Below are 23263 nucleotides of genomic sequence, written 5' to 3' on the forward strand. Positions count from 1 at the left end.
AGGCGGGGACTTACCCCATTGGCTTCTCTGGGTCTGAGGCCTTTGGACTTGGGCTGAATCATACCACTGGCTTTCCTGGGTATCCAGCTTGCTGATCACACAACTTTTTAGCTTCCATAATTTCTTGAGCAATTTCTCATAAAAAGTCTCTCTCTCTCTACCTGTATCTTTATATCTCTGGAGGGAGAGAGAGCTGTATCTTCTATTAGTTCTTTATTTCACTGGAGAATCCTGAATAACGCAGTTGTTTCTCTATCTGGCTAAACAAGGTGGGGGAGAAAACATCAAGCACTGTCTCTTTCCAACTACAAATACATTGTCAACTACTCTACCTATTCATACAGCTTATTCGGGGTGGGGGGTGTTAAGGGAGAAATCAATACAAAATAATCAGATGTAACCCAGATTCTTTTCATGGCAAGGCTCATTGTCTAAAATGTCCCTGATAACACTACAAGCCATGCCCTCGCTCTCTGAACCCAGTTGCACTTAAAGACTTTGGTTAATTTATTATAATTAGTCTTAAGCCTGATTTTTAATTAAAGGATCTTAGTCAATGGGTAGTTTTTTGAATGAAATAATATCATGAGGTGAGCATTTATTCTTAAATGATGGCCTTTAATATCTTTATATCCCACACCGACTTAAAATTTGATAGAATTTATGAACTTTCTCCCCATCAAAACATGCATATAATCATTATCATCTGCCCCAAGAGTTTGGAAAATTTGTGGACCTCCTTGGAGCACCAGTGTTGCCTTTTCATGGATCTGTGGATCATAGATTAAAAACCCAGAGTAAAGACACACAGCTGGTCGCTTGGATCCGTAGCTAAGATGTTAGAGAGGGTATAGGACTGGCTGGACGCTAGACACCATGCTAACATTTTACAGTATTTAGTCTTCATGAAAGCGTTTGGCAGTGTAATCGCCCTGCTATAGACAAAGAAATGGGCATATGGTAATGAAGAAACTTGCCCTGAATTGAATGATTGGTAAGAGGTGGAGCCTGAATCCAACCAAAGCTCAGTCTTATTTGCAGTGGGATACAGGATTTCATGGAATCTAAGTCAGATTTGCTAATGCATCATTTTCAAGGGCAAGGACCATTTAGAAGTCAACACTTATCCTCTAAATATGTACGCTCGATCAAATTCAAGATTTTGTGTTTTACCCAAATGACAGCTATAGATTAATTAATTTAGAAACACCATGCACATGGCAAAAATTGTTGAAAAGAGACAACTAGATTCCAGGTTTGTATACGGCAACTACTTTATTATTTTCAAATGCAAACTCTTTGCATTTAGTTTGCTATTTTACAATTTTACAAACTAGGTATAAAAGACCATAAATAAATGACATAAGTTATGTGTACCTAAAGTTCATGAAGGGAAGAAAAATACCTTGACAAATTAAAACAAAATAGAAAATTTCTATGTCTAACTCAAGAGATTGCTCAAATTTTGGAACAAGTTTGAACCAAGCAATGTTCTGTTAATTTATTTCTCAGTATGAACTAAATTATAATATGCCTTATACATTCTAATTTTAACCACAGTCCTTGCATATTCCAACATACTTGGGAGTGATACAAAAAATAAATGCACTCTTCAGTGTGTATCAATGCTTGATGTCATTTGGAGAATGTTAAAGAAGTGAAAATATTGCTTCTAGAACTTTCCTTGACTGGTCAGAATTTAAATGTCTTCAGACAAATATTGAGGCTCTATGTGTGTATGGATTAATACACATATCCTTCACAGATTGAATAAAGAGGTCTCAAAAACACACACACCAGCAGTGTAGCGAGCACAAGCTTTCTTTAAAAGAACATTTTTAAAACACACCGAAACATTTCATTCTTAAGATTGTTAAAAATAATTTGGGGCCAGCGGACACATGGTGAAGCTACTTGATTTGGTGGCAGGGGAACAGCTTAATGCTGCCTAATGACTTAGCATCTGAGCTCACGAGGGCAGCATTCATTCTTGGGGCTAGAGACAGTCCCTGAAGTTGGTGTCCTGCCCTGACCTCCAGGGAAAGATAACCTGCTCAGAGATTCAACCTCATTTCTTCGTACATATTTTTCAGGCATTAATGCATAGGCACATCCCTTTAAAAATAATATTAAAGTCCCCCCAAAGGGGTGAATTAACTCTGTCACTCTGGCATAGTTATGAGAACACAATGCCATACACCCTGTCAGAATGTAATAAATATTTATGGATGATTTTCTCTACTTATTCAACAACATAGGGTTCAGAATCTTCCCCCCCATTTTTTCCCTGATTTGATGTTATAGCTTATATAAACGGCCACAGTTTCTGCAACCACAGCTTAGAATAAGCAAGGCAGCCACTCAAGATTCTGAAAAATGGCAGTATGTTCGCTGGAGTTTGGTATACACATCAGATCAAAACTGAATCTTCACACACCGGACCTCAGATTCCAGAAGGTTGATGCACTTTTGAGGGCCATAGAAGTTAGCTGCATATTCGTAACTGTAGAACCTTCCGTGTACATTGGGAACCTGAAATTGCTTGAGGCCATTTGATCCCAACTATGAGAACCTCAAGAGTCACTGGCATGTATTTTTCTGTGACATTGGGAAACAAAGTATTAATCCAGGACACATCCTCTCGAAGCTGACACACACGTCTACGTTCATCTCTGAAAGCGTATGAATTGCATATATTTGTTCGCATTCGACAAGTCCATTTATGCAGTAGAACAAAGGTTACTCGTATTCCATTGGGGGGGGGTTACCAGACAGATTCCATCCCCTTCTCTCCCTCCACCAAGGAACGGGTGATTCAGATGAGGAGTTCAATCGAGAATTCATGGTTTTGAGGATTTATATTCTAGAATGACTCCACTGCTAAGGGGAAAAATGCCTCTGTCCAAAGCTGTAGAGTGACTTATTAAGGTTAGTGTGGCTGCTACAAAGCACACTTATAGATACAGGACATCTAACGCTTCCGGGCTGTCTTTCTAAGGGATGGGGCATGGTCTCCAGGCCCACCAGCTCGTGGGGCTCTTCACCTCAGAACTGGTGGCAAACCAGAACCCTCCACGTGTAGCATTCCACAATGTTCCCAGGCAGCTCTGAACCCGAGCTTATACACGCACTCGCACATCCACATGCGCCCACACACGCACACCTATGTACACACATCAAAAGAGATAGTCAGCTCATATTTAGTCTAGGAAAAAATAATATATTTATATCACTGTGATGGCACACCCTGGGTAGAACGTTACTTCAGCAATGCATATCGTAGGCAGCTCATGGGAACTGGCATTGTTTTGTGTGGCGGCACCTGACCTGGTGTCCGTAGGAAAACCTGTAGCCTTCGGTCACTTGCTGCCACACCCATGTGGCAGGGATGGTACAGGAATGCAATATGGAAATACATATAAATAAAACCAAAGGAGTTGGGGAACAAGGGCTCTGCAGAGCTGGTGCTGCCAGACAGGACATTCCTCAGTGCAATCGGAGAACGAATGCTGATGCTCCAATAGTTGCTGTTTCTTTCACCGGGAAAGGGGATTTGAAAGTCAGACATGTATTCTTTGCAGGTATGGGTGTTGGTTCATCAGTGTCTTTGCTCCAGAACCGGTAGAAGCCGAAGAATTCGAATTCGAGGAACTGCGGAGGGTGTGTTCTGTTTGCTTCTGTGGGCTTTGTCATCAACAGGAAGGGCTGTGAGGCCAAGAAAGCAGAATCTACTCCCTGGAGAGAAAAAAAAACAGATTTTAGACAAAACACCAACTGATCCTGCCAGCCAGTTGTCAACCCTTAAAGTACAGAGAAGGCAGGATGGCTCAGGAAGGCATTCAGGGAGGAGATCAGAAATTCTATCTTTCTTCCTCTGAAAAACAATAACTAGAATTAACCACAAAGAATATTCATTATCAGCTTAATTTTAACAACTCTGGCTAAGGTACTTGTTATTTAGATCTGTATTGCATGGATGCGGACATTGAAGCACAGAGAAGCGAAACAACCTGCCTATAGTCAGACATTCTGAAGTTTCAGAGCTGTGATTAGAAGCCACATGGTCTGAGTCTACAGACAGGCTTTCCCCACTATGTGAACGGCCTTCCTATGAAATGAAAATTCTCCCTTGTTATGGCTCATTTGTGCAAGAAGGGTTTAGAGCTGGTGAAAGGATGCAAAGGGAACTGCTCTACAAGCCCCAGAGAGCATCCAGTCTTTCCAAAGAGGGAAACTGTGTATTTTAGGGACAAAACTGGAAACATCATAATCCATCAATATTCAATAATATGATGGAAAAATGCTGACTATGAAATAAAAAGCATTGGCTGTTTTTCTAAATAAGAAGGTGACTTCTAATGAATGGGGGTATCTAATTAGCAAAAAATCCATACAATCTGCATGTAACGGCTAGAGAGAGGGAACCTGGGGCCGTGGACACAGTGAGGGAGGGTTTAGGGACTGCAGCCCACCAAAAGCAACTCTGCCCTGGCAGCCCCAACAGCCTAGAATTCGACAAGACTGCCCCAATGCAATGGAACCACTGCGGCTTCTCATTGACCTCTCATTCATCAAATAATCACCTCAAGCCAAAGGAAGCAATTCCTCTTCTCTCCTTTTGATAACTTTCCATTAAGATCGCTTCTTGGACTAGAACTTTCACCACAGTGGCCTCAAGTGGAAAGCAAAGGTTAAGGACAAAAGGTATCTTTACTGATAATTTTTCTTATTTTGCAAAACCAGTTATTTACCTACTTGTTTTGTATACAAGCATGTTTATTGTGAGAAGGAAATAAACAAAATTTAGTTCCTTGTGGAAAATACTTTAGTCTGTTTGGAGAGAGAGTAATAAAGTTTTCTTATAACCTGTTCAGATAAAAAATTACTTCTTGGAGTTCCCTTTATGACGCAGTGGTTAACGAATCCGACTAGGAACCATGAGGTTGCGGGTTCCATCCTGGCCTCGCTCAGTGGGTTAAGGATCCTGCATTGCCATGAGTTGTGGTGTAGGTCACAGACTCAGCTCCGATCCCGAGTTGCTGTGGCTCTGGCATAGGCCAGCGGCTACAGCTCCGATGAGACCCCTAGCCGGGGAACCTCCATATGCTATGAGATCGGCCCTAGAAAAGGCAAAAAGACAAAAAAATAAATAAATAAATAAAATAAAATAAAATAAAATTACTTCTTAAGCAACTTAAAATTATAAATGTGGGCAAGGGCATAACTACCAAGATATGCAAGAAACCACTCGTCAACACCATTCATTTTTTGACAATTGTGAAACAGTGGGCTCTCTTTTTCCCATTGTTTCTTCTCTGGATATCTGTGAGTCTACCAAACACAGTATTTAAAATCTGAATGCGCAGGGGATTCCATCAGACAGCATGTATTTGCATGCAGGACAAGGTAAACATGAATTTGACCTTAAAGACGCTGAGGGAGTACAGCCAACTCCATATGGCTGTGTACACTTTTTGAAGGTGATTTTCTTCTGCTAACTGCAATTCCATCCTTAGAAGAGAAGGAGTCATCTCAAAACCATGTCTCTTTGTGTCTGCCAACCCCCTCCTTCACTAAATGCCTGGATTGAAATATATTTGTAATATTCAGGGGGCTATTTGGAGACTCGATGTATATAGGAAAGGGATTGGATTTGGAAGTGAGAAGTGTGGGAACATGGAGGCTTATTATCTGGCTGATGCCAGAATAAGAGGGAGAAAAATAAACCCTCTTTTCTTCTTTGAATTCAAGCAACCCCTTCATCATGGGGAAGTGCTTGTACAGAGATCAGACAAAGCATGTGGTCTGTGTGGGATCAGGAGTGAAAGATGTGACTTTCATGGTGACTAAATAAACAAAGCATTGTTCCTCTGAATCAGTTCATGAAGACATCAAAGTGTCTTGACCATCCAATTCTTTTTATCGCCATTGAGTTTTTTTGTTTTTTTGTTTTTTTCTTTTTAAGGCTGCATATGTGGCATGTAAGTGTTCCCAGACTAGGGGTTGAATTGGAGCTGCAGCTGCTGGCCACAGCCACAGCCACAGAAACACCAGATCTGAGCTGCATCTGCTACCTACACCACGGCTCACGGCAACGCTGGATCCTTAACCCACTGAGAGAAGGCAGGGATCGAACCCAAATCCTCACGGATATTAGTCAGATTTATTACTGCTGAGCCACAACGGGAACTCCTCACCAGGAGGAGGTGTACATTGTACATTTCACTCTTCCCAATTATAAAAGAACAATGCCATGAATTTCAAGCCTAAAAAATATAGGAGTGATTTGATTGGTCTACCATCTTTTGTATAGACAGGCATTTACCTCCAAATCCTCATACATCCACTGAAAGTGAAGAAGCTTCATCTGGCTGGCTCCCTACAGCCACTGAACTTCAGTCCACCCCAATCCAGCCCATTGCAATAAAACATTTTGTGTTCACAGGGAATGATGGGTGAATAACACTTGGGCAATCTTGGAAGAAGAGTATGCCTTTCTGCTATGAATTTCAGCATGTTCTACGTAGGACTGAACAGCACCATGTGTGAGGAAAGGTGTTATTATTAAAGTGTCATTATCTCTAATTTACAGGTGGAGGAACTGAGTTATAAACAAACACAGAGTGAACTTCCCAGTGTCAACATCTTGGTTGGCTTTGGAATCCACAGCTGTCTGGATGCCAGAGTCTGGCTCCCCACCCAACATTCCTGTTGTCCTCACATCTCTCTTCTAACCTCCTGGGAACAGTGGAGTTCCACTTTCATTGCTACTAGATAGTATTTTAGACACACAGAAAGTCTTTTGGGGGTCTTTCCATTGGTCTGGACTCTAACTCAGACAAGGTGTTAAAATTAAGATTCAGAAGACAACCTTTGAAGGAATTTTATATTCCTCTTTTCTCTCGGTTCCCACTTGAATATTTTCATTTACAAAGATACTTGCTGGGATGTAACAAAACAACTCCAGGAGTGTATATAGCATTAACGTGTTAGGATGTCTTAGAATTGACACTCTCCTTTAGAGATATGTTCTGCTTGGACCATGTTCAATGTTTAGAAAAATACCTCGTCTGAAGTTGTTGATTTTAGGAAAGTAAAACTTTTAATTATTCAATGTATGCGAGGTTGCATTCTCCTTTTACTTGCAAGCTAACACTGTTATGCTACCTTCTTTGAATTGGACTGAGGGGATTGAAAAAAAATACAACATAGCTTTACAGAAGGAAAAAAATTATATATATTATATATACATATTTTTTAAAGCAAGCAACCCCTATTATGTTGGTCAACTTTTAACATGAATATCCAGAACTCCCAGGCTTCAGCAAAAGTGGTGATAAAACAAAAAACCATTGGAGTAGTTTAAAAAAAAAAAACAAATTTCACATTCTTTCTGAACAGAAAAGCTTTCACAACTAATGTTGCAAAAAGGTTTTTACTAAACTGTCACGATGTGACAGCATCAAATTTAGCATTCCTTGCTCTATAAGAAATAGCTTTCAGGGTAAAATCAAGCAGGGGAAAGGTCATTAAATGAGAGAGGCTCTTGTTTAAAAGGGATAAAAATGGAAAAGTTCAAAAAAGTTAAATTTTGTCCAGTCAAAAAAGTTAGGCTATTTGCTCGTAGGAATGAACAAAACCATGTTTTAAGAAGAAAATTCTGTGATTACAGTAGAAGTACTGAAGGTTAATGGGCTTGATGGATGAAAAGCCTGTTTCTTAGTAGGTCACTTTCTGATAATGAGCCGGTCAAGGTGACTTCCAAGTCTCACCGTTGACATCTAGGTAAATCCTCCCTGGCTGATCCAGTTTGGTACAGAGGCTATTGGAGCAGGACCAAAAATGAGACTAATGGAAAAGACCCTCCAGCACTCCTCAACTGAAGCAAATTCCCCAAAGAATGGGGCATGTGTATGACCCAAGGTTAGAGGTTACCACCTGGTACCCAAAAGATGCTCAGTAAGCATGTATGACATGAAGGAAGGGCATCAAAGGGCAAGAGAGCACTCATGTAAAGAAAGCACAGCCGGTGGCAGCTAAGACACCGTCCTCCCCAACCTGATATCATTTAGTTCCTAGTTCACCTCTTCCCAGGGGAAGAGCAGAGAAGCTATACTGCTCTGGGTCTCCTCTCCCATTGCCAAAAAGGCTGAAATCTTGAAAGAACCCCAAACAACCTGATAGGCACGAAAGATCATTACTGCTCAGTATTTCACATAAGATAATAAAGTTTTTTAAAAAAAATTGTTTTTCCATCAGAGAAAGATTCATTGCCAGTTCTTTTGGCCTTACCTTGTAGACTTGGGTTTTCTTCTTTAAAGGAGGGACGTATGAAAGTTCCCTACACAAGATTGTCACAGTCCACTAGCCATAAGGTAGTTACGATTAAGTTTATAGAGTCCCCAAATAAGACATATGGCACAGCCTTGGACCCGAAGCAACAGACCTCGTTTGTCCAGGTCAGGGTACGGTGCTTGGGTTTTATTATTATCATCATTATTTTAAAATCCACTTTCCTTTCCAGCCCTCCTCGTTACCGAAACCAAGCAAGTGATCCGAGCACTGAGAGACAACACTGGTGAGTCACATGGTGTTCACCTAGGTTTTATCCACGGTACGAACCAAGCCTTAAAAGCTACAGCTGAGTCCTTCCAAAATGGTCCTGGGCACAGTCTTCATTCCAGTGAGAGAAGGATGATTGTAGTTAATGCCACAAACAAAACGCTACAGCTGTAATTCCAAATGGAGAGAAAATTAGGGATGTCTCGGAGAAGCTCAGTGTCTGGCAGCAAATACGGCATGAAAACTCGGAGGCAGTGTTCTCTTTATACAAGCACATGTATTTTACAAATCGATGATGGACGGAAGTCCTTCGAGAAACAATTTGTTCCAGGTCTAATTCAAATGACGGTTGTCATTTCTGTAAGCCCCACAGTTTCAACAATCTGTACACCCCAGCGACGCTGCAGATTTTTTTTTTTTTTTTTTTTTTAATTTCAGAGGGCGAAGACGAAGTAAAAAAGTGCAGTTCTTCAATTAAAGTGCATGGATGAGGTAAACTAATTTCAAGAGTTTTGAGTTTATTCAACACTGGCTCAGACGGGAACCATTCTGCCGTGTATCTGTTGCATTTGGGTTCTCATCGCCTGGATGCTGTTCAAAATCTTATTCTGGTGTGTGACAGCCGTGATGCCAATTCTGGCCAGGTCACTGGAAGTAGGGGGAGAAAAAAAGTGGGAGAGGAAAGAGAGTGATGAGGGCTGAGAATCTCTGTTCCGGGCTTCATGCAGACACACATTTGAATCAGCCACAATTAATACAGCACAACAAGGCAGGTGTATTAAAATGTTTAATTAAGCAGTTGAATGCAACAATGTAGGCGCTTTAGAGAGGCTGTGCAAAATTACACTCAATCAATCAAGATGAAAGGCATTCCAGTTTTCTTTTTTTTTAATTTTTAATGAATAGGATGATTATGCAGCTCAAAGCAAAAGAAGGAAAATACTATTAAATCTAGATTTACCCTTTCGTGTTACATCGCTGAGTACTTACTCCTGGTTCATGTGCACTACAGCCTCTAGTGTGGTATAACCAGCAGCAGTGAAGTTATCCTTATATCGGTCCATTTTAATGGCCTGGAGCCAATCACCCACCGATACCACGGCAGAGAACTCAGGGGAGCTTGGATCCAACAAGGCAGTGTTAGGTCTGGAAATGGACGAGAAAGGGGAGAGAGACAGGAATCATCAGTGAGCCTGACTCTGAAGTCAGATCTTCTAAGATGGGAGAATGGAACTGAACCTCCAAGAACAGGCTTTGGATGGAATCACCAATGTCAGTTATCATCATGTGATTTTTTTTCCCCCTAATGTGTTCTTCATGTCATCTCCTGCATGTGTTTTATGTGGATCCCTTGGTGCATTCAAGATCAGAGCAGGTCTTTTAACATCCTAGCCTGGGGCAAAGATTGGGGAAGGAGGGGCCCTCATGGCTGAAACCAGCTCCTTCTTTGCAGGAAGGATCTAGCCTCTGCCAGCACTGAATATCACAGACTTTAGTTCAGCAACTATGGAAACCCTAGTGAAGGATGAGTAAGGAACACTGTGAGCTTACAACCTGCCAGACTTGAATGAAGCAGAGAAAACAGTGAGAGTTCAAGTCCAGCATGCTTCCAGCCAGGGTTGCAGGCAGGCTCAGTGCATTCAAACAAACTTGGGACAGCAGGGAGTTAATCCCCTCTTTAATCAACCCAGCCTGACCAGCACGTGTGCCAAGACGAGCAGGAAGAATGGCCACTTTGATCACTGTTTGGATTGTGGAATGTGCTTCTTGGATTCCCTTGCTGGGGCTCCTAAATAATCGTTTCAACAAATTCTGAGCACTTCTTATTAACTTATTTATTAGAGGATGCATTTCTCGGGCCAGGTGTTTTCCATTAGATCACTGTCAAGAGCTACTGTAGTGCAAGGCAGGTGTTCTGTCATCCCTCACGATATTGATATGCAATAAATAGTCTATTTATGGAAAGTATTTATTAGGAGAATTATAGTTATCATCAAACTACTTAATAATCACGGGGAAGACCTCAACAGGGTAGGGTACTTTATATCACCTTTTTGTAATTCCCTATAAGCAACACTGCTACTTAAGTTATATTTTACTGAACTTTTCCATAGAAATTACAGAATGTGGTTGATCTTAACACTTTAACCTGATTTTCACTGTGAGACTATGTCACCTGAATACAAACATTTAAATCAGAATTATGCCATCACTGCTGAATTTTCAACCCCCCAAATCCTTCCCTTGTCAAAACAAAATTAAGTCCATCTAATGGCTTAACTTTCTACATAGCAGAATTAATTCACTCCATTTTTCATTTTAATTTTTCCCTAAGTTATTTTGACTTGCACTGTTCCTTTTTTATATAAATATTTAACAAAGACTTGTTTTATCAATCAGTTTTGTGTCCAAGTAATAATAGCTTGTCTTTCTGACCTTTCCTTTATGTCCATTATTTCAATTAAGTCCATTTTTCTGGATAAAACTCTGCAGACTTTTATGGTAAGAATAATCAAGAAAGATTTCATTCTTTCCCCAATTTTGAGCCAATAACAAATACTACTATGCGGAATTTGAGACATTAGTGTTGAATGCTTACCAGTAATCTTTTTTATTAGACAAAAACCAATAATTTGCATCTGCTTCTAACTTTAAGCCAAAAACATTAAAAGGACAACATGTAGGCTTTGGGCTGACGAGGTTAAAATGACCTTAGAAGGAAAAGATCCTTACTCAATATCAATTAACTGGAAGGGTCATTCTCAAGCTTGTTCTGGAAATCTTGGTGCTCTCTGTGGAACACTGTGACATTTGCCTAATTTTGTGCTGAATCACATACCATGTTACACTACATCCATTATCAGCAAGCAGTGAGAAGCACCAAAGCTCTTTAAGCACCATCAGTAAGAAAAAGTTAGAAGTGAGAAAAATGTATCCGATAACCCAATTTGTTCTGCACTTTGGTGCTAAGTACACATGATGCAATGTCAGCAGCTAAAGATTTTATGCGGCAAGCAGAAGCGCCAAATACCAAAGAACCAAACAACTGGCCTGAAGACCCTCAGACAAAAATACATGAGATCTGGAGATGGAGCTGTAAAAGCTGGGGGAGGTTTACCTTGGAATAGAAGAGACCAGTTACACCTGGAAGAGAGGTCTTAGCGCCATCTACTTTCACTCTCTTGGAAAAGAGAAGAACCAAAAATAGACCAGAAGTATCTCTAAGGAGATCTTATTTTATTTTAGGTCACACATCTCCCAAAGGGCAGAAGAAAAATGTGAATTCAGCCCAGTGTTATTTCAGAAGAGCATTGGTCATTAAGCTCTGCATATGGCAGCCAACAGGAAGGGATCTGAAAACCTAAAGGAGAAAGGAGGGGATCTCTGCTGTTTGTTACCGATCCCTGTTCTCATGTATTGTAAAGAGAAGTGTATTCCTTCTCTTCTATGGTCTATAGGCTAAGTTTTCAAGAAAGAGACTGGAGGAGAACACCCTAGTGCAAGCCAAGACAGGAAGGGCTTGGATATCACGGAGAAAATGGCCTCCATGATTTTTAACTCAGGGTTTTGCTGAAAGAGAAGACTTTGAGAAGCACAGATCTGGAGATGAATAGATGCCTCACCTCATGCAGGCCAGACTCACCTAATCTCCTTATGCCTCTCTTCCTAAACCATTTCACTCCTAAGGATGGGCACCCTTTCAGATGGGACTGGTGATCAAGATAGCCTGGATCTTACACCAGTAAAGCTCAGTCTCTAGGTAGAAAAATTCTTACTGAAGGATAAGACCTGTAGTATCTTTATCTTCCTTCTAGACTGAAATGCTTCCTTTCTCTCTTTCCAATGAGGTAACTACCTCTTTGACAGGTGGTTCAATCATTTTAGTTTTTAAAACACTTCTCAAATATTCGTCTGCATGCTTTGTAACGTCACTGGTTTTTATTTTACTCCCGTTTCCTTCTATTCTTGAAGGACTCAGAAAACAGTAACTTTAAGAATTGAAACCCATGAATCTCCTGCTGCAATTAACACTTTATTAAGTCACCTTAAAGCTGCAGTGCCTAAAGAGCTGCCTTCTAGTCCTTATTTGTTGCTAAGCCAGGGTTCCTTTCCCCTTTTCAAATATAGCATCTAGTAACCTTACTCCCAAAAGTACACTTCATCCCCTTCCTAAGTTCTCAGGCCCAGCCTCATAAAATAAGTACTTTAGCTATTCTTTTGCTGCCTTTTTTTTTTTTTTTTTTTTTTTTAATTTGTTTTTCTGGAGTTCCCATTGTGGCGCAGCAGAAATGAATCCGACTAGGAACCATGAGGTTGTGGGTTCAATCCCTGGCCTTGCTCAGTGGGTAAAGGATCCAGCATTGCCATGAGCTGTGGTGTAGATCACAGACATGGCTTGGATCTGGTGTTGCTGTGGCTCTGAGGCAGGCTGGCAGCTGTAGCTCCAATTAGATCCCTAGCTGGGGAACCTCCATATGCCGCGGATGTGGCCCTGAAAAAATAGCAAAATAAAATAAAATAAGATAAAATAAAATGAATTTGTTTTTCTTACTTCTATTTGAGGCTTGACAGGTATTACGATCTTCCACATGGTGAACAGAACTACCATAAATACCCTATTAAATGAGAAAGAAGCCACCCAGGTTGCAGACAGCTGTGAAGTGGCCTCTGACTAAAAGGCAGGCATTAGAGTGAGTCACTACGTGCCTGCCATCTCTGATGTATTCTTTCATACATCACTATTAAGTAAGCATGGCTGACCTGGAGCTCTCGGTCCCCGTCCTCTTCAAGCTGTTGGGGTTGCGGATGAGTTTGTCCAACATGTTGACAATCTGCCCAAATTTCGGCCTGTCGCTTCTCTCCTTCTGCCAGCAGTCCAGCATCAGCTGGTGGAGTGCAATGGGGCAGTCCATTGGAGGGGGCAGCCGATAGCCTTCCTCGATGGCTTTAATCACCTATCAAAAAAATAAATAGAAAACCCAGATCGGTATGTTGAGATGCCAGGCAAGCTGTTGTTCGAGGTTCAACCTCCTGCTCGGCAAGGTCCCTGTACATTAAACTGCCAGCAAGCCTGAGCACGGGAACGGCTCCAGTTCTTTCACAGAAGCCAAAGCTGGATCTGAGTATTGCTGGCAACAGAGCAAGGAAGCCAGCTGTTGCTATGAGGCGGTTCTCAAATGGCAGATGATGCCCATCTGAAACTCAGAAAAGTGGAGAGGTGTCCATGTTCCAAAGTGGTTAGAACCCAATCAGATCAACAACAGGGTGTTGGCTTGGCCCCCCAGAGACCACAGGGCAATGTCTCTCTCCATTCTTCTATCCAGCATCAGCCAAACACTCTTAGCAAAAGAGACTCTATCCGAGTGTTAAATACATTCCTTAGCAACCATTCATAGTTGCTTCCCAAATGGAGGTCCCTTTGCATCATTTTAAGGCTGTATCCTCTTGATCAGACAGCAGGTGAATCAATACCAGAGCCTACTCTCCAGACTTTCCAATCCAGAAGATATTACCTCTCTCCAAACAGCATGCTCCTCAACCCCTCCAGATGCCCTCCAGCCATTTTTACTTTCAGATGACCAAAATACACGATGTACCAATTCTGTATCTTTCTTGGTCTTAGTCGTCTGTCAACTGACCTTGGCCCTAATAATTAAAGTTTTAAAAATAGTAATTAAAAAACTTTCCTTTAGGGCATTTATATTTTAAGAGGGACCCTTACACATCTAAGGAAAGAAGTTATAATGGTAAGTCATGACTGCCTCCTGCCCAGAGTGGCCTTATAAGCCATAAACCATTCAATAGGCTTTCTTCTCATTCTACTTTTTTGAATCTGTCTTCACAGGTATTGCAGTATTTTTCTTACTGGCTTTTCTGAACCTTCCTTCTTTAGGGCATGAATCCCAGTGATAATGTGGTAGGACTCATGCCAAATATAAAAAGGGGAATTCTTCATTTCTTGGCTACTCACAGGCTTTGTTAATGTGAGATTCTGAGGACTTTTGTTTGGAGATTTTAAAAAGTTTTGTTTGTTTTAAATCGGTACCTCCCCCCACCTCAAAATGATAGCTCCCAGTGAAACTACCACTGGCTTCAGCGAACTCAATAACCACATCAGATTTCCCTGCAGTGGGTCAGTTACTGCTGTAACAATTGGCCTTTAACAGAAAATAATCAATTCAGTTGAGTCCAGCTTCTGTGTACCAGTATAATTGGGGTCCTTTTAACCAGGATACTGTTTCAGCTTAACAATCATCTTGGGATTTATTAAGCCCTCTGAACCTTTTTCTCCCACGTATTTTTTTTGTCAACATCCTATTGTATTAGTATTAATTTACTTCTTCTGAAGTAGACTTCTACATGGTACCTTACTGAACACGATTCTATTAATTTCTGGCAATGACATTAGGTCGGTTTGATCCTCTGACTTTCTTTTATCTTTCCAGGTGCATAGTGTGGACTCTAGACCCAATGAAAACATCATACATTGAACTGAGGAGAATGCAAGGGACGTTGGGCTGATGCCAGATCAACACAATGTGTTATAAACCCTCAGACCGCTTAGTATTCTTTTATTAGCTTCCTATCCACTGCCAGCTTGGAAGATGGCTTGTGGGTTAACAAAGCATAATTTCTCAGTTTACTGCTAAATGTTTTAGAGGGGCAAAGGATTAAAACAAACAAACAAAAAAAAAAACTTGGTAAGTTTGACATCTTCTCAGCAGTGACTTTGACTCCATTCACCATATGCTAAATGAATTCTACCCATGAAAGTAATTCTCCAGTTACATTTCCTCTTAATCCCTGTTCTATACAGAATCCAATGCAAAGGCAAATACATGTGAATGATAGAGCAATATTATTTGTGAGAGAGAACTGGCTTCAGAGGCTTTTTCACAGATGAAGGCAGACAGCTGAAAGTTTAAAACAACAAGGTTGTTTTAATATAATATAAAAACTGTCAAAACTCTAGGCCTGAAAATATTAAGGATGGGAAAACTGACATTTTAGATCTGTTCTTCTGCGCATTTGGCCACCACTCTACCCGAAATAAAGATAAGTTTTAATATAGAATAATTAAATAAGTAAATGCAGGCACTACTCGTCTGTCTTTGTTCCTTTGAATGTCTCTCACTCGAAACCAAATGTTACTACAAGAAAGGTACTTGAAGGTGTCGGCAGAGCATAATCACATCAAACAATAGATTACACACTAGTCACTTTCATACTCTTTCTCTAGCTTGTAATTATCTATCAGTTGTGCTGGCTGCTGTCTTTCTTCCTATAGGCTATGAACCTTCCTTTATAATTTACAGATAAAACCATGTCAACACCACCATTCCTCTTAATCTAGTTGGAGAATTCTTTTTGCCCCACTGGGCATAGAGCTAATTAGCTTCTGGATTGCTCTAGACATTCATATCCTGATAAGGCAACCAGCCTCCGATTTCTTTCCTTTTCTTTATAGGGCTGCACTTGTGGTATCTGAAAGTTCCTGGGCTAGGGGTTGAATCAGAGCTGCAGCTGAGGCCTATGCCACAGCCACACAACACTGGATCTGAGCTGGATCTGGGAACTACACCGTGCCTTGCAGCAATGCTGGATCCTTAACTCACTGAGCCGGGCCAAGGATCGAACCTGCATCCTCACAGAGATAATGTAGGGTCCTGAACCTGCTGAGCCGCAAAGGGAACTCTCAGCATCCTATTTCTTGTTTTTTTTTTACTTTATTGTCAAGGTTTTGTAATGTCCTGTTGTTTGGGGGCAAGGCAGATGGTCAGGTAACATTCCACATCGTAGACTAACATTTTAAAAGAGACATTTTCTAAAATATAGCTTTTATTGATAAATTGAATGCCATGCATTAATAAACACACTCTATGCTAATATTAGGAAAGTTTTGTTTTTGTTCTTGCTTTTTTAAAAAAGGGCATTTTATTTTGTTCTGATTTCTAGCCCTTCTAGAACACCTTCCCAGAATTAGCTAGTAAGTATTCTAGGAAGATCCCTTGGTCTAGATTTGTTTTTTTCTTTCTCACTAGAGATGTTTGTAATTAAATTCTATTACTCTGGAATCTTATTAGTGTCATTATTGAATGCTTTTCTGAAACTGCAGGCATTGTGGATACTCCCTTTCGAAGTAGTCCAGATGGTACATTTAAAGGGATGTGCATAATTTACAAAGGGTCATTTAGTGAAGCTTTATTTTAGAGTCCTCAAGGGGCAAGCTCTAATTACAACTTTGCCAGCTTTAAAATATTCACTAGTTTTCTTCCAATCAAACTTTCATGTCAATAGCATCTCATGTGAAATTCGTGTTTTTCAAATATCCCTGTCTTTTCTTAAAATTCAAAATTTAATTTTATTTCAGTATGCATTTAAAAGTTAACCAAGTAAACACACTGCTCCATATCACTAATTGATCGAGCTATACATTTATCTGTCTGTCTCTCTATTTATCTATCTCCCATATTATACCAGTTAGGCTTTGTTATTTTCGTCCTGGAAATCTGTGACCATAAGTTTTAGCTAGATTACTAGACACAGTTGTATTAAGAATCTTAGCTTAATGTATCATTTCAAGTGCAACACTTACTCCATCATACACTAAGACTTCCTGAATCTCAAGGCAAAGACACATATTTCAGACCATAAAGACTCACATCTTGATTGGACATGTCCCAGTAGGGTCTCTCTCCATACGACATCACTTCCCACATAACGATCCCGTAGCTCCATACATCACTTGCTGATGTGAATTTACGATAGGCAATTGCTTCTGGCGCAGTCCACCGGATAGGAATCTTGCCACCCTGTGAACATCCAAGCCCTCAGTTATCCCCCAAGTACACTGATGTGCCATTTTGGTTTCTGAATGTTGTTACAGTTTGCCAAGCAGGACAACAGCATTCCTGAGACAGCTTTCCAAACAATAACAAAAAGATGTGTGTATTCTAACTAAACTCTTCCAGGTTGCGATGGTTCTCACGTGTTCTCTTTAGTTGTGCGGAAGTAAACATCTTATCTGTTTAATTATTTTTTAAAAAAGTCTACCTATTACCTGATCTCTGCTTAAGGCAATACTGTAGGAGAGAGGATAGTTTAGGTTTTACAAAACACACATTATCCATGGCGTATGGCAATGGATGCACAGCTGACAGTAATTTTGACTCCTTGCTGGATTCTCTTACCCAGCAGCACAAAGGCAATGCTTAACATTGCTTCTGAAATCATGAACTAAGGAAGTTAAACATGAACGTTTCTCTACATTCCACTGTCACCCAACTCTTGCAGAGCATGAAAAACATGCCCAATGTAGCTAAACAATGGTACACAAAAGAGGCTCTTAGAGGACGTCAAAGAATTCCAGATGCTAAAGCCATTACTGACTTTAATGGAGTAAGGGAAGATTTTGATTATTATTTAATTTTAAAAAAGGATCTGCAGAAATGGTAAAATAATTGAAGATTACCCAAGGAAAGTTTAAAGGTCTCAAATGTCTCTGGTTTGATCATGCTTGTATGCAACGTATTTTGAAGGCAGTTTCGAATTTCTTAGGGTTCCATCTGGGGAAATCAATTCAATTTTAATTCAGACCCTTAAGCTCTTTGAGAGGACATCATTTCAAAGTTTCTTTGCTTTATTAGGACTACTAAACAGGGCAATAAATTGTCCTAGAAATTTCACAGGTTCACTGAAGCGTACTCTGCAGACCCAGTGCGTTACATTTATGCTTGTTCCACACATCTGGACATTTGTGCTGACTTCCACCTCCCGTAAATATTTGGCTAAGGTTTTATCTAGGTAAATGCATCATTCTAGAAGCTTCCTTTATCTTTCCTTTCTTCAACTACTGAAAAAGATAAGAAGTCTTTAGCATTGATAAAGATGTATTCTCTTTCCCAAATGAATGGACACAGAATTCAGAAGAGGATATGAGTCAGAATCAAATCTACAGCCAAAGAAACTGAACACTTCCACACTACTATCAAAAAAAAAAAAAAAAAAAAAAAAGCCACAACCCCAAAGAACTACACAACAAAACAAAACAAGACAAAACAAAAAAACAACAAAACTATCACTTACTATTCCAGATGCACAATGGTGAGTATTAAAGGAGGAAAATGGCTGGCCTTCCTCATGTTGATTTTAACAAGTGTCAGCCTTAATGGCCAATAACTTTTATGATTCTGTGTTTATTCCATTAGTATCTTTTATTCAGATTATCCAGCTAAGATAGCATAGCCATTAACTGTATACTGATAACGCTTAACTGTGCCTTAATCCCAGCTTATCTACCAGTAGTAAAATGAAGGCCATTAGATACTGGGAAACCTTGCATAGTGTAAATGTTTAATAAATCCTGTGTATACATTCTCAGATTCGGTAGGTAGCCGACTAGAAACATAGTTCTGCCTTGTTTAAAAGAAGACTTTTTAAAAAAAGAATAAAAAGGAGCCAAGTAGAAAATCTAAAATAAACAGGAAGAAAGGACAAGGAAGGTAGATTAAGTGTGAAAAGATTCAATACTGACACTCTAGTTTGCGGCTTTGTAAAGTGGTCACATATCTAGAGGCTGTTTCAAAATCCCTCTTGGAAACACGACTTAAAAATGGACACATGGCTGTGAAGAGGCTCTGAAGGATGAGGAACATATAAAAATCACAAAAGGCTTAAGCACCAATGCGAGAGGAATAGTTTCATCAGCGTCAAAACCCAGAGGTCACCAAGTCTCCTTACCCTGGTAGTATAAGCGGCTTCTGGATCATCCTCCAGCACCCGGGACATGCCGAAATCAGACACTTTGCAGACCAAGTTGCTATTGACTAGAATGTTCCGTGCAGCCAGGTCTCGATGCACGTAGCTCATATCCGATAAATACTTCATCCCGGACCCAATGCCACGAAGCATGCCCACCAGCTGAATGACCGTAAACCTGCCATCATTCTTCTGCAGAGGAAAAGGAGGTACAATCTCATTAGCATTAGGCCAAATTAATTTTCACCAAGCATTTATTACTTGGATCTTTTTTGCTATCTGTATCCGGTGTGCAATGAAACTCCAATATTATTTCCGGGCCTTTTTGACCAAAGTCACTAATTCACGAGCGGAGCACATCCGAGGAGTTGGGTTTGCTTCCTGCGATGGATGGAAATTATCCAACTGTAATGAACCTATGGCTCCAACAGCCCCACGATCCAAGAATAAATCAAATGCAACCCACCTTGAACGTGGGCTATCGAATAGCTTTTAAAAAGCACATCATTCTCTATTTCTCCTCTTCTTCCTTCACCCCAGTAAAAAAGCCCAAGGATACAACCAAAAGGAGTCTTGTCAGAGTTTTCTCAATACCAACAGTCTCGGGTTTGAGTAGTCACGTACCCTGAGGAATGCGTCCAAGGAGCCGTTCTCCATGTACTCTGTTATGATCATTACTGGTTTACCTAGAGTTTTCAGAAAGAAAAACACAGACCCTTGATGAGCACTGCAGTTAATGAGATAAAAATGGGCTGTGCACAATTTTCCTGCCAAGACACCTGTCTTGTGCGATCTAATTTAATTAAAACAAGCCAAGCTTATGCCTCAGCTGTGGGGAGCGAGGAATGAAATATTAAAAGGATGAGTTAGGTTTAAATTCCATCTGGAAGGTTAACCCTTTGGGTGGCTTCTGGACAAGGTCTTTAACTAAAGTGGCCTCGGGTATCCAGGGAGAAAGCGAAGGGGTGTTTGTTCTATGAAGCAAATGGAGAAGATGAATGGGCAGGCCCATTGAAAGAAAAAAAAAAACCAAAACTTTAGGATAATTAATTAATTTTGTCCCCAGAAGAGCCACTTGTGTAATGCTAGAGGAATCAATGAACAGAGAAACTTCTTTTTTCCTTTTTTTAACCTAATTTAGAGAAACGCACATTTCCTGGAGCAGTAGCTGCATGCTGGCTACTTCATTACCCAGACACAGACACATCTTAAAGCTCAAGTACAAATATTAACCCTCCCCCCCACCCCAGGTCATGAGCTACATCCCTTCTTTTCCCCTTTCCTATCGATAAAAAAAAATAAAAAATAAAAAATTATCAATAAAAAAAAAGTCTATTTGCTTCCTTAAGCTGCCAACCTCAGCAGCAGCAACGACAAATACAAAGATGACAGAAAAGGGTCAATTTTAATTTACAGACAGCAATTTTTACTCAGTAATAGAACATTTTAGCACCCTATCCCCTCTTTTCAGAAAAGACATCAAAATGATTTTAAGGTTTAGGGGAAACACTTTCATTTGACTTTAGTTTTCTTCCTGAGGACCTTAGGACATAAGCTTCATGCTTGAGTTTCTTAATCCCTGGCAATGGTGTCAAGGTCTGAAACTCCTTCTTTCTAAAGGGAATCTGTGGGAGTGGGGTGGGGGTAGAGTGTAACGGAGGCAAGGATTAAAGCAAAGAGAACGTAAAAGAGTCTCTGGGAGGAAAAGAAAATTTTCGTTTGATAAGTAAAAAAATATTTATTGCTAATTTTGTGGACTGTTTAGACTTGGACACCCAGTCAGGAAAGTGGGACGAGATGGGTCACTGCTGAGAAGTCCCCATACTTTTTTTGGGGGGGGTCTTTTTAGGGCTGCACCTGAGGCATATGGAGGTTCCCAGGCTAGGGGTCGAATCAGAGCTACGGCTGCTGGCCTACACCACAGCCACAGCAACGCCAGATCCGAGCTGTCTTCGACTTACACTGTAGCTCACTGCAACACCAGATCCTTAACCCACTGAGTGAGTCCAGGGATGGAACCTGCGTCCTCATGAATGCTAGTCAGATTCGTTTCCTCTTAGTCATGATGGGAACTCCAAGCCCCATAATTATTCAAAAACCAATTCATTTCCCACATAGAGCCCCTTTCAGATCAGCCTCTGATCTGGTGTGGGGAAAGGAAAAATGGCTTCATTTCGGAGGCAACATTCTGGAAAAGCAGAAGCTTCTAATTTCAATGAAGTCCCATCTATCAATTTGGTTTCTGGTTATGCATTTGCTATCATTCCTAAGAAGTCTTTCTTAGGCAAGCATATGGGATGAGAAAACAACACCATGGACTGTTCATATTTAAGTGATGAATGAAAGCAGACAGAAAGGACAGGAGTCTTGGTGTGGACCAAAGGATGAGTTAAACCACTTCTGATCTCCTTCCCCTCGGTTCCAGGGAGAGGTCCTAGTACACGTTCCTATCAATATAAATAGGAGGCTCTTAAGTCATCAGATTCATTTGCCCTCTACATCTGTGACCACACAGAACAAATGTGTCTAAATGAGTTTTAATGAACCTGTCTTAATCAAAAGATACTTCGTCAACGGATGATAAGGGGTGATTCTCTTGGTGGTGCATTAACACCTACCTCTGTTTCACCAGATCCCCCTGGAAAGGTGGGGAAGGAAGCAGAAGATGTAAAAGGGTCATGGAGAAAATTTACAGTCTCCCTGTCCATTGGCAAAGTTACTTAAGGAACTGCTGGTCATGAATTCAGACCCCCCCATGGCCTCACACCTCCCTCGTCCCACTATAGGTATCATCTTCACAATTTTTCTACCTTCCTTTTTCTGGTTATGAAAAATATCCATTCGTTAGAATCTTTCTGAGCTCTACACGAGACATAAAGAGGACTCTTTCCATAGGCAGAGGGGCTAATAAAACGGGTGCAGGCTGGGTTCCCGGCAGAGGCCAGTCCTTCTCAGGAACAGACAAGGATGCCATGGGGAGGGGAAGGGTAGGAGAAGGGGACAGCTCCTCTGGTGGAAATTTTAAATCATTTTAATTCAGTGACAACTGCATTATGCAAATGCATCCAGTCGTTTATAGCAGTTACAGCTGTAATGGCTACAGGTTTTAGAGGCGCGGTGAGACCTGAACACAAAGATCCCCTGTTTCTTCTCTCTTCTGCAGAGGTGCTACGAAAATCACTGTCTACCCCAGGAAAAACACCCCACACTGAACAGAGCCTCCTTTTGAGAAAATGGGCCTGCAGAAGTATTTAAAGGGAATGTTATCTTTTAATTAAAGTAGTGAAGGGCTCTGGGCAGCCCCCAAGGCCACAGGCAACAGAAAAAAATATCCTGTCTGTAAAACTAATCTTAAAAAGCCAATAGAGCTATTCTATGCTAATTATAGCCTTCACCTGAGGTGGAAAATTATATACCCTAAGCATCAAGTTTCCTTCTTTAAAGGAATCTGAAGATGGAGAAAGATGTCCTTCTTAAGACATAATAATGCCAGTGAATACTGCATTGTTGTTGTTTTTAATTTGCTAAATAAGCATTATGCCACACATGCTAAATACTGCCTCTGAAATAACCTTGTTAGGCAAGTTCTATTTTCATCTCTCTGTTTTGCAGATGAGAAACCAAGAGCTTGAGCTACTAGTCAAGACCTCCCAGTAATTGACTAGCAGTAGATGATCTGCAAATCCTTGGTCACTAGGCCAAAGGTTATCAGAACGTAGTCCCCGGAACTCCAGCTTGTTTGAGCTTGAACTCTTTAGAAAGGGGAACTCATGGGTCCCCACTCACTGAATCAAATCTGTGAGGATGAGGTCCAGCAAAGTGTTTTCATGAGTTTTCCAGAATTATGATGTATGTTTAAGTTTGAGGACATCTAAATTAGTGTATTCTTGCTCTGTTTTTTTAGTAATCTGTTTTCTCTGCTTAGAGTCTGTACCTTTGTGTC

At 40.6% G+C, this 23263-nt stretch overlaps 1 protein-coding gene across 4 annotated transcripts in view; it reads right to left on the reverse strand.

Moving 5' to 3' along the window:
• Nucleotides 1–1256: 1256 nt before the first annotated feature.
• EPHA4 (EPH receptor A4) overlaps nucleotides 1257–23263 on the reverse strand; it is a 151075-nt gene continuing 129068 nt past the window's right edge. For 2 of the 4 annotated variants that reach the window (XM_084998069.1, XM_084998067.1), the window contains 7 exons: nucleotides 19945–20006; nucleotides 19303–19512; nucleotides 17226–17375; nucleotides 13324–13517; nucleotides 9553–9708; nucleotides 8293–9210; nucleotides 1257–3735 (listed from right to left, as the gene is read on the reverse strand). In XM_084998069.1, the coding sequence (XP_084854195.1) occupies nucleotides 9096–9210; nucleotides 9553–9708; nucleotides 13324–13517; nucleotides 17226–17375; nucleotides 19303–19512; nucleotides 19945–20006 (887 nt within the window). In that variant the 3' untranslated portion in view covers nucleotides 1257–3735; nucleotides 8293–9095. 4 annotated transcript variants of the gene reach the window in all.

Source organism: Sus scrofa, chromosome 15 (assembly GCF_054392235.1).
Source record: "Sus scrofa isolate SSC_HxYL_T2T_F1_AM1 chromosome 15, Sscrofa_HxYL_maternal_Yorkshire_Landrace_v2.0, whole genome shotgun sequence".
Taxonomy (NCBI): domain Eukaryota; kingdom Metazoa; phylum Chordata; class Mammalia; order Artiodactyla; family Suidae; genus Sus; species Sus scrofa.